Below are 11995 nucleotides of genomic sequence, written 5' to 3'. Positions count from 1 at the left end.
TATCTAGAAGGACTCTACCACAGCCAGGTTACAGGAGACTTCTTATGGGAAAACTGAAATTGTTTTTCTGAATCAGCTCAGTAGTTAAGTGTGGTTGTCTGACTCTGACAGTACCTACATGCTTTAGAAGGCGGTATAAGAAAACCTATGGGATAGTGTCTAACATAGGCATTATTAGTTTGTTAGTTTAGCTGCCTTAACCAGCAACCACTTAGCTAGAGATATGGCATGATCAAAAACTTCTCTGTTGACAACTCCATAGTAAACAGTTGCAGAAAAACTGCTGTGCATTACTTCCCAACCTCTTTTTAGCAGATGAGTGACCATTTACTGAAGTGTAAGGATTTATCTTTCTCCTAATTTGTCCTAAAATCTGAGTAGTATAATTTCCTATTTCCTGCTTCCTGTGGAAATATCTAAATCTTCCTTCATTTCCACCAGTTGCATGGAATTAGTGTTCTTTGTAAGAAAAAAGTAAGAGATTGATAGATAAATAGGTTGATAGATAGACAGACAGACAGAGAGATATACAGACAGATAGACAGAGAAAAGTTACTTTTTATACCTTCTTCTGTTTAAGGTAAATAAAAAGATTTGTCAATGGAAGGAAAGGGAACTCATGAAATTCCCAACTGAAATATAAAAGTTAAAAAATAACTCTCTAATTCTGCTTCAACACTCATGGAGACTATGTTGCAAATGAGGACAAGACCAAGTCTGTATTCTTTAAATGCCATTAGCATTTTAAAGGCTACACCCAGAAGCAAGGTACCTTTAAGATCAGCAAAAATCGTAAAGCCTTTATCTTGATTTGTTCTGACCGGAGACCTGAATGCTTTAAGACTGATTTCTTCCTGTAGAGAAAGAAAAATAAAATGTGTTTTTCTAAATAGAGATCATATTCATATTTTACAGTCAGATATTTCTTCCCCCAATACACACACACTAGACATGAAAAAACATAGGCATCTATGAGAACTGTCAATAAAATTATCTTTGGATAAATAACATATTGGGAAATAATAACAGGTCACATCCTTTAGATGGCATTGGCGATAGTAGCTTCATTAGCTTGCACAGGCTACAGATCTGGCTCAGTGGTGTTACTAAGTTATTTTTTCTCACAGTCAGATGAGATACAGTTCTGTTTCCAGTGACTGGCAAGCAGCACTGGCTCATATTTGGCTAAAGTGACACTAAATTTTATTTATCTGCATCTTCTGAGGCTTGTGTTTCCTACAGTCTTTGTCTTCTTCCTCAAAGAGCTACAGATAGAACAGTGGTGATACTGATGGCCTTTGCTAGCTGGATTATTCTTTGATAGAGTGAATTTCACATTTAGCAACGTCCCGACCTGCAATTTCATAACAGCCTCACTCCAAAACTAAATTTTGTTGAGTTTAATTGACCCTCACTTGTCACCAGAAAGAGATCTTCAGCTGTGTGCTACCTCGCAAACTGCTTTTGAGAGTTACAGCACACACCCCAGCTCCTTCAAAGGGCCTCCTGTCTTTTTAAAGCTCTGGCATTTGGAAAATCCCATGGCCATTTGCTGCTTCTCTGGTCTCGCTGCTTTACTCTGCTGACTAGACTAGGCCTGCAAGATCTTTGTGGCCTTCCTAAATTTCTTCCTTTTTTTATGAATTTCAGCATGTTGCAAGACAGTCTCTCTGACCCTCCTGATAAGCAAAATAAAGCCAACTAAATTTTACAATAAGTCTCATACTGCAGAAGGAACTGTCAACTAGTAAACACCTAAACTGTAAACTGGCAAATTAGTAAACATCATGACTCAACTTAATGGGTAATGTGTTTTATTAAATTAGCAGCCCAAATCTGCATGCCAGCCGAAGCTTCTCACTTCTGATTACCTCCAGGAACAAAGAAGACCAGAGCATGTTTATAAATAGTGGCAGTTTGCTTAGCATATGTTATCTTTTTTCTTACATAAATATTAATCAGCAATGTAGAAGAACCAGATCCTTAGGAGAAATAAATCTTTGTAGTTCCCTTTAAATCAGTGTTGATGTGCTGAATTCATACGGAAAATACCTGATTCTTAATTTTCAGCAATCTTACTTCTTTACAGTGATTTACTGCATTGCATAAGTTTCCTTTAAGCTTTGTGCATTAGTAGCTGGTTCCTTTAAAATGTATGCAGAACTTGAAAAGTTCAATGCTTCTTTTCTGAAAATGCGATATTTGAGACCCATTTAAAAACAACTCTGGATCCTAAAAGGAAACCCTTACAGATTTTATCCTCTAAAAGTAGAAAGAAAGATCTGAGCATACTGAAGTGGGCCAAAGCTTTAGACCTGATACAAGTTTGCATCTGAAAGTTGAGGATTTATCTTCTGCCAGGTCTGAGCACAGAATCTGAGGCTTTTTCATTTGGATCCCTGCGAAGTCTGAATGCGGGGTACTTTGCTTTCATGATGACCAGGAGCTCTTCTCTTTGAGAGACAGGCTAGAGTTAAAAGGTTAGGCCATCCACCTTCAGTCTCCGTAGACGGCCGTGCCTTTATGACCTTCTGTCAAGACCTTCTGTCAAGACCATTTCCTATGGTTTGTTCCCCAATGGATCTACATGAACTTTAGCACATATAGATCCTGGTGAGTTTAAAATACTTCGGGTGTACAGCTGGGGACAGCCTGACTTGCAGGGATGATTGCTTAGACAGGGCCTCTGGCTGCAGGATAGGCATTTGCACTGATTTTAGTGCAAATTTGAGGCTCCCGCAGCCTCAGGCGGAAACGACAATAATAAGGAGCAACAACTCATTTCACACAAGCTGTCTTTTCTTCTGCTCTGTAAAGAAGCAGGAGAATAATGGGCATTATGGAAGAAGATGAGTTGGGACAGGAATGAAGCGATTTCCTGTGGAGCATCTCCGAGAACTTTTCTGTGCCTGAAAAACATCATTAAAGAGCAAACTTTGTGCTGAATGAGGAACAGTCACCAAACTCTACTACTGCTTCCATAAACTGAAACATGTCAGGATGGGTGCAGTGTCTAGAGATGAAATGGTAGAGACAGTGTGAGGGAGAATAGAAGTTTCTTTTTGCTTGACCCCAGATGTCTACTTAAAGAGTAATTGAATTGTCTTTGCAGGGGATCTGAGTGCATTTTTCTGCATCTGTGTCTGACCAGTATGAAGAATAAGGAAAGAACTCAATCTGGTTGTATTCCCTTGGGGTGAGAGACTCTGTGTGTACGTGTGCTTATTGAGCCCATGTGCTGGTTTCATTTTCTGGGTCCTTAGAGTCCAAATCAAAACCAGCCCCAGCTGTTCCCTATAATTAAATTTCAGTAACTCAAGCTGGGTGTTTTCATTTTGACTAGTGACTTAAAAGTGATGGCATTTAAATGGCCTTAGCTATATTTCAAAGTTAACAGTGGAAAACTTCACACATATATTAGCATTATTTGTCTGTTCACAAACTCAAGAAAATACCATTGCATTGATTTACACAGTGAAGGTTATCTCTGCTAACAAAGGAGTCAAAATTTCATTATTTAAAATATAAGGATGAATCTCATCACGTGCGGGAGGCTACAGATGGCATTGCGTGCAACTTGCCACCTGAGCCAAGGACAAAAGTGAAGATTATGCTATGCACTGAGCCCTGTCTTCAAATACATCTAAAAGATCCAAAAGCCACACAATGTGGTCTGAACCCAGGACATATATAACGGTAGGCTACGGACCTTTCATTTCTACTACTTAGGTTTGTCTCTGTGTGTCTATGTTTTGTTTCTTATTTATTTATAAGATGTTGTTACTCTATGTCATATCTATCATTATTCATGGGCCATTTATGTTGCAATAAACCAGGAACAGTCTCAGTTTTCATTGCAATTTCTATATTTGGATATTTTAGTACACCAAAATCTGGATATAAGAAGTATTAACATTCTTATGCCAGCAGGAAGAAATTAATTTTATGCCTGCATCTGCGTAGAAGCCAAAAGCTTCAGGAAATAGAATCTCTTTCCATGAGCATCTTTTCAGATCCAGTTAGAAAACGGGAAGCTAAATAATGGGCAGAGAGAGCCTCCTGCCTCTTGGCTTGAAATCCAAGCTTCAGGGTGACAGCACACCAAGAAGATATGATCATATATTTGATAATAGATATGATTCACCAAATTTTGCTGACTGGCACTCCAAGATGAGATGACTCTCAACAGCACGTTATTGATGATCTAGCCAGAACCCGGTTCCTGCTTCCACCAAGCCTCGGCCTTGCGGGAGCCCAGCCTTGGCACAGGGCTATGCGCTGCCTGCATGGGCACAAGAGAATAACTTCTGAAAATCTAAGCGTCTCTTGCTCTAACACAAATCTTGGGAAACAGCATGTCCAATCTAGAGACAGCAGAAGCTCCAGTGCCTGGGTAGGGACAGGCACCCTGCAGGGATGCACAGCGTCAGGTCCGCTACATGGAGCACTATGAGGAAACTGTCTTTACTTTCTTACTACAGCTTCCTGACCCAAGACTCGAGCCCCAGAGAGAAGCATAGACAACACTTACTGAAACTGCACAGGAGGACCACATGATCCCTCTAATAAGTCAAGTGAAGTCATCAAAGCTAGACTTGGGATGCCCTGGGTGAGCGCATTGCCGACTGCTGGCATCAGTTTTACATAACAGAGTAGGAGACAAATAAGTGCAACAGAAGAAAACAAACACGGGAGAAGAAAAACACCCTCCTGCCAAGACAAAGAGGGAAGCAGTGAATGATGATTACTGATGTAAAATAACCTAGAATTAATGGAGGACAACAGCAAAAGCAGTGCTCAGAGGGTAAACAGCAACATTAATAGGGCAGCCAGAACTCATCACCCATTCACATGGTATTTATTTGCATTACACAACATGGCTGAAAGGCAGTGGCTAGAGCTAGAACGTTACCCTTGAAGGCTCTATAATTCTACCAGAAGAGCCACGAGAGAAAAAGATGCTGTTCCAAAACTTAATGAAGGGGCTGAATTTTACTCTTGTTGTTATTACTGTTGTTTTAAATGTAAATCACTCTCAGACATGTGGCTTTATTGGGAGGAATGTTGAGCTATGGAGGCTAGAGGGTAGCTGCTAACTTAAGCACAGCTAAATTCACCTAGAAATGTTGAGCAATAGCACACTATATTAAAAACCAGTATTATAAAATCTCTGTCCACCGAAGAGACCAGAGAAATGCAGATAGCTCTGTATTATTATTTGTAATGTAGTGAAGCCTAGAGGCTCTAGCCAATTATGAGGCTCCACTGAGCACAAGGAGGCACCATAAAATAAAATCACGGAAACAGATCGGACCCTGTCCCAAACCCTTTTGAGAAAACTATAAGGCTTATTTATATTCTACCTTCCTATCGGTTTGGCGAGCCTTGACTACTACACTATGGTTAATCCAAGGCAGTGCTCTCCCTATCTCTCTTCTTGGGAGACTAAAAGTGGATCTGGGGCTGATTTTACAAAACGTTGAGCACGTTCACTGCCTTTTCATCTCAGGAGACCTGCAGTTCCTGAGCGCATCCCGAGATCAGGGCACCTTGCCTCAGTGCTGCAATAGGGAAAGGTTGTCCCTGCAAGGCCCCTGGGTTTCCCACACTGCCATGCAGTCCTGGTTCAACCTTATTTCAGTGTCTCTTTCCCCTGAACTACCTCACCCCTCTGGCCACGACAGATCCCCTCCAGCATCCTTCTGCCCTGCTTGCATGACCTGCATCTTCCCAGGTGTGCCAGTCCCTCTTGCTCAAGGGTGACCAGCAGGGTACTGAGGTTTCTCACCCTACCCACAACCTCGACATCCCAGGCGGAACAGCCCAGTACCTGCTCCTGCACAGTGCTGAGCATGGCCCAGGAAGGACTGGGTTGCAGAGAGATAAGCAGCCCGGCTGCTGCAGAGGAAACCAACTGGGAGATGATATCCAAGATGGGGGCACTAAGATTTTGCACAGAGCTGAGGCAGATATCAATGTATACAGGAATACACAGATATCCCTTCAGACCTAGACTCTTGCTATACCTTTAAAGGGCTTGTTGTGGCATCTTTGGGAGAGTTATTTGAGGGATGGAGCATAGATGTTTCACTGGCCCTGGAATTGCACTGACCCAGCAAAAGCAACATCAGACGTCCTTTTCTGTGTGAAATCTGCCTACAGCTGCACAGAACAAATGCCTGCAGGAGCTCTGGGACATGGACAAAAGTGTGCTCCACGGACAAAAGTGTGCTCCCCCCGGCAAAAAAAAAAAAAAAGTACACAAGGATCTTGCAGGGGGTTTCAGAGCTGTTCAGTTGCAGACATGCATTTCCAAACATACCAAAAAAAGAAAAAAGAAAGAAAAAAGTAAGGAAAACCTGTGCCGAGGAGGCACTGGCTTGCTAAAAGGCAAAGCATAAAGAAGGCAATATGCCGGGGTGGGACTTGCAGCTCCAGCCACAATGGGACTGGCCGCGTTGCAGCATGAAGCCCCCTGCCCGCTGGGCAGCGTTGGCCGCCCCGAGGCCAACGCCTCGCTGCTCTGGCTGCGCCCCCGCCCCGCACCCGCCCGCTCGCCAGCACCTTTCCCTGCACCCCCGGCCAGGCCCCCGCGGCCGTCGGGCCAGCCGGGACGGACGGCAGCTGCGGTGGGGGACGGGAGGCAGCGGGACCGCTGCCGCCGCTCGGCCGCGGTCTCCCGTGGGGGAGCCGAGGGCATCGCCCCATCCCCACGGCGCTGCGGGCGCCGAGCAAGACAGGAAGGGCACAGGCGAGGGGCCACGGGGCACCGCATCCCGCCAGCGCCTAGACACCAACCTCCACCTCCCTCCCCTGCGGGCCACCAGCCGAGGTGCTCCCCGTCCCGCCAGAGGGGTGGAGGGATGGAGGGATGGAGGGATGGAGGAGTGGAGGGATGAAGGGATGGAGGGGTGGAGGGATGGAGGGACGGAGGGGTGGAGGGATGGAGGGGTGGAGGGGTGGAGGGGGAGAGGAGTGGAGGGATGGAGGGGTGGAGGGGTGGAGGGGCAGAGGAGTGGAGGGATGGAGGGGTGGAGGGGCAGAGGAGTGGAGGGGTGGAGCGGCAGAGGAGTGGAGGGGTGGAGGGAGAGAGGAGTGGAGGGGCGGAGGGGTGGAGGGATGGGGAGGTGGAGGGATGGAGGGGCGGAGGGGTGGAGGCACAGAGGGAGGGCGGTGCGCAGGGCGGGCCGGGCCCCCCCGTCGGACGGCGGTGGGGTGCGGAGGGAGGGCCTTGGGAGGCGGCGGCTCCTCCTCCCCGAGCGGGCGGGCGGGCAGCCCGCCTGGGAGCGGCACCGGTTGCTCGTTGCCGGCGGAGCCGCGCCGCGCCGCGCTGCGCGCTATATAAGGGGCAGAGGCTGCTGGCCGCTCCCTCACACCGGCCTCTGCCTGCGGCTGCCTGCGCTGGGCCGGGGCCGGGGCCGAGGCAGAGGCGCGCCCCGGCGGCCCCGACAGCATGGCCCGCGGCGGGGCGCCATGGGAGGTGGCTTCTCCCCCTGCCTCCCGCGGACCCTCCTCTTCCTCCTCCTCCTCCTGCTCCTCCCGCACCCGCGGCGGCGGCTGCAAACTTGCTGCGGCGGCGGGCTGCGTGTGAAGGCAGGGCCCGGCGGGGCGGCTCCGCTCACCTCGCAGCCGCCGCCGCCTCGACCGCGCCGTCGCGGCCGCCGCCCCGGAGGCCAGGCCGCCGCCCGCGGGCATGCCGCGCCGCCGCTGCCGCTGCTGCGCCGCCCGTCGAGACGCGGTGCGGGGCCGCGGCCGGCGGGGCTGCCCCTAGGGCCGGCGGCGGAGCGGCGCCCCGCGCTGCCCCCGCGCCCATGCCCGCGGCTGGCCGCGCTCTGCGGGCAGGCGGCGGCGCAATGAGCTGGCGGGGCGAGCGGGCACCCCCGGCCCCCGCGCTGCCCTGCTGCCTCGCCCGAGGGGAGTGAGCCTCCGCCGAGCCCGCTCGGTGCTCCCGGAAGGAGAGAGGGAGGGAGGAAGGGAGGGAGGGAGGTGGTGCCGGCGTGGGGATGCTGCAGCCCTCCCCCGGCGCCGACGGGGTCCTGCCGGGGTAGCGGCCCCCCAGCCGCGCCGCTGCGCGCCGCGCTGCGCCCCGCCGCTGCGGGGCGGGGGGGCGGCCGCGGAGGGATGGAGCCGGCCAGCCCCTGCCAGGCGGCGGCCGCCCGGCTGCTCCCCGCCAATGACTCTTACCACGGCCGAAACTGCAGCGCCGAGGAAGGCATCTACCAGGATGCCACCCCGCTCTCCGGGAAGATCGTGCTCGCCGTCGTCCTGGCGCTCGTCACCCTGGCCACGGTGCTCTCCAACGCCTTTGTCATCGCCACGGTCTACCAGACGAGGAAACTCCACACGCCGGCCAACTATCTCATCGCCTCGCTGGCCGTCACCGACCTCCTCGTCTCCATCCTCGTCATGCCCATCAGCACCATGTACACTGTGACCGGGAAGTGGACGCTGGGCCAGATCGTCTGCGATATTTGGCTGTCCTCGGACATCACCTGTTGCACGGCGTCCATCCTGCACCTCTGTGTCATCGCCCTGGACCGCTACTGGGCGATCACCGACGCCGTCGAGTACTCCACCAAAAGGACTCCCAAACGGGCAGCGGGCATGATCGCTCTGGTGTGGGTCTTCTCCATCTGCATCTCCATGCCCCCTTTGTTTTGGCGGCAGGCGAAGGCTGAGGAGGTCTCTCACTGTGTAGTGAACACGGACCATGTCCTCTACACCGTGTACTCCACGGTGGGAGCCTTCTACTTCCCCACCTTACTGCTGATAGCCCTCTATGGGAGGATCTACGTGGAAGCCAGGTCGAGGATTTTGAAGCAGACGCCAAAGAAAGCAGGTAAAAGACTAACTCGGGCTCAGTTAATCACAGATTCCCCCGGGTCGTCCTCCTCCGTCACGTCCATAAACTCCAAGGCCCCCGAGGGATCCAGCGAAACGGGCTCTCCCGTGTACATGAACCAGGTGAAGGTGAAGGTCTCGGATGCCCTGCTGGAGAAAAAGAAGCTCACGGCCGCTAGGGAGCGGAAAGCTACAAAGACTTTAGGGATTATTTTAGGAGCCTTCATCGTCTGTTGGCTGCCCTTTTTCATCATCAGCCTGGTGTTGCCTATTTGCAAGGACGCTTGCTGGTTCCACATGGCCATTTTTGACTTTTTCACGTGGCTTGGATATCTCAACTCCCTCATCAACCCCATCATCTATACTATGTCTAACGAAGACTTCAAACAAGCTTTCCACAAACTCATACGTTTCCGATGCACAAGCTGAATTTTGAATGCGATGTGTGTACCCCAGGGCTGCCCCCATGCACGCCCGTGTCCGACGCCACAGGTAGGTGCCCTCCCCGCGGGCGCCCGCGCCCCGCTCCGCGGCCAGCGGCGCTCGGGGCGGGACAGCCTCGGAAGCAACGGGTCGGTAACGGGCAGAGGGGTCCCACCCCACAAACCGCCTTTTCCCACGATCGCGGCCAGGAGCGGCTGCTTTGCAGCCCGCCTCGTGAGATGGGGGAGCTCCGAGGGCGGCAGGCAGGAGGGGCGCGCAGAGCGCCGCGCACCGCGCTGCCCCCGGCAGCGAGCGTGGCCAAGCCGAGCCGAGCCGTGGTGAACCGAGCCGGGGGTCGGGACGGCTCTCGCCTGGCTGGTGTTCAGCCCCTTCGCAAGCGGCGGCGGTACTATACATGCTCCTGACATTTCACACTGCCCCCCCGCCCCCCCTCCCCCCCCCCCCGCCCAGCTCGCAGGGAGTGACTCACGGCAATCTGCTCTTTATTCCATCTACTAAACCAATCTGCTGCCATCTCGTATGCTAATGCCAGTGTTGAGCCCAATTAGTGCTAAACAGCACTTGTTTTCTAGCCCGGCGCTGCTGCGCTCCCGGGAGGTGGGGGGGGGGGCGGGGCCGGGGCAGGACACGGCAGGAGCATCCTTGCTGCAGCCCTGCGGGACCCCCGGTGCCACCGGCAGGAGCAGAGGGGAGGGGGGGGGGCTGTCCCCGGTCCTCCCAGACCGGGGACGTGAGACAGAGTTGGAGACAACCCCATGGAAATCCAGGGCCAGTTTCTTTCGGAAGGGAAGGGAGGTAAGACAGGCCCTAGATTAGCTGGTGGAAAACTTCAGCCTAGTTTCTGGCCTCCTTTCGACTCTGAGCCCTCTTGCTGGGAAGGAAATCCGGCCGAAGCCGGGGCTGGAGAGCAGGGATCCTTAGAAGAAAACTACCTTTCAGCTACTATGAAAGGCTCAACGCCTTTATATTTCTCTTCACACAATGAAAAGCGGTGCCTTTCGGTGCCGTTGACAAAAGTGGCTGCCGTCTAACAGCTATATTGGGTGCCACGTTCTGCAGAATGCATACTTGCCATTATTGTGATACTTTAATAATTCTGCCAATCTTTTGCTTTTTATCTGCAGAATCAAGTTGCTATTGTAAAGACCCACTGCTTGAAACTTCCCCAAGCCCAGTTGCCAGACTCATGATGCTGCAAAAACGTCAGTACATACTGCCACCAAACTGCTCAGCTCTGCATTTCAGTGTAATGACTCTGGCAGAGATGCTGTTCCAATAGTCACGCAGATCAGTTGCAAAAAAGAGGGCAGCCTCGAATCAAGGTCTATAATTCGTCTGGATTGAAGAAAAAGTTTGAGAGTAAACTCGATTTATTTTGCAGGCTTAACTTCTTAAAATGTTCTCCAGCCGGTTGTAGGGGTGTGCACAAGAGCACAGTTGTCTCTGTCTGTGTTAGTAGCATAGTTGTACTTCTGCGCACCTGTAATTTCTTTCAGTGGAAAGAGTTGCTCACTTCGCTTAGGAGGCCCAGAGGAGCAAAACTGGAGCATTTAAAACTAGGAGCATCACAGTAAACTCTGTAAATGACTCCTTCAGCTGAACACATGCATGTGAGAAGTGGCAGTGTGCAAAAGTTTTATTTGTATTTCAAAACAATAGAAAATGCAATTTTGTAGAAACAAGAGTTGTAGACCTGTTCAACTGCACTGCATATCTATAGTCTGTCCTCATAGTTGCCTTTATATAAATACTTCTTACTACTACTCCATAACCCAAGAGCAGAAGACAAGAAGTCCGATGACCTTTTCCATAAACCAGCTGGGATTAGAAGTAGCAGTTTGATGTTGTAACCAAGTTTTCCATTTTGTGTCAGTTGCACACCCTTACTGCATGAACCACTGCAAAATTTAGAATCCTCTAAATAATTACATTATTTAGTGTCTATTTTGTAGAGAAGTGAAGCAGTTTGCTCTTTAAGAGCTATATCACCTGCAAAATAAATACCCATAAATTGTGAATTAACTGATGTTAGCAAAATTATTCTTCTCTCTCCTCTCCCCCACCCCCCAATTTTCTCTCTTTCTGATCAGACCTTAAGACAGCTCTATGTATATTCAGCAGGCAAAGTCAGAGTTTCAGGATATGGTCCACCTGCTGTGATAGAACTGCATTGATTGTTCCTCCTATGTGTAAATGAAAATGGGTATAAACAATAAAACGCTTTACTGTGTTCTCAAGAGTCTTTGGTAACAATTGTTTTACTGAAAGGAGTACTTATTGGTTCACCTAGTTTCTCATTATTGACTCTTTAGGTAAAGCTGATTTGATGAGTCACTCAAGAAAGCAATTGATGAAGGCTGAAATTGCAAGTTTTAATCAGCAGTCAGATTTCTAATAGCTTTGCTTTCATACTAACCAGTTTATTACCATTTCTATATAATCCCAGATTAAACTATTAGATATTTTTACAAATATTTATCTTAATCCATTAAAAGCAAACAAAACTTATTTTAGCGCTTGGTGGATACTCTAATTAATGTTCTTTTAAAATTCTGCGTATGTGTTCTAGATGGAGGCTGTTGTACAGACTGGAAAAATGTTACATGGTTTATCTGCCCATTATTCTTCAGAGACTCATTTAAGTAAGAAGGATTTATTTATTTAATTGAACAGTTAAAAAGAGCAGCTAAGCCTTTGTGCCTCTGAAACT

The 11995-nt window shown here is 49.7% G+C and overlaps 1 protein-coding gene across 1 annotated transcript; it reads left to right on the top strand.

The window, feature by feature from the left end:
* The first annotated feature begins 8081 nt into the window (after positions 1 to 8081).
* HTR1B (5-hydroxytryptamine receptor 1B) lies at positions 8082 to 11524 on the top strand. The gene is made up of 2 exons (XM_009682848.2): positions 8082 to 9333; positions 10410 to 11524. The coding sequence occupies exon 1, from the start codon at positions 8122 to 8124 to the stop codon at positions 9268 to 9270; it is 1149 nt and encodes a 382-aa protein (XP_009681143.2). The 5' UTR covers positions 8082 to 8121; the 3' UTR covers positions 9271 to 9333; positions 10410 to 11524.
* The last annotated feature ends 471 nt before the right edge of the window (positions 11525 to 11995 follow it).

Source organism: Struthio camelus, chromosome 3 (genome assembly GCF_040807025.1).
Source record: "Struthio camelus isolate bStrCam1 chromosome 3, bStrCam1.hap1, whole genome shotgun sequence".
Classification (NCBI taxonomy): Eukaryota; Metazoa; Chordata; class Aves; order Struthioniformes; family Struthionidae; genus Struthio; species Struthio camelus.
Note: the sequence above shows the minus strand (reverse complement) of the source record. Positions and strands in the feature narration are given on the sequence as shown.

Coding starts and splice junctions, on each gene's coding strand:
- HTR1B (XM_009682848.2), top strand. CDS start 8,122: ATGGAGCCGGCCAGCCCCTGCCAGGCGGCGGCCGCCCGGCTGCTCCCC.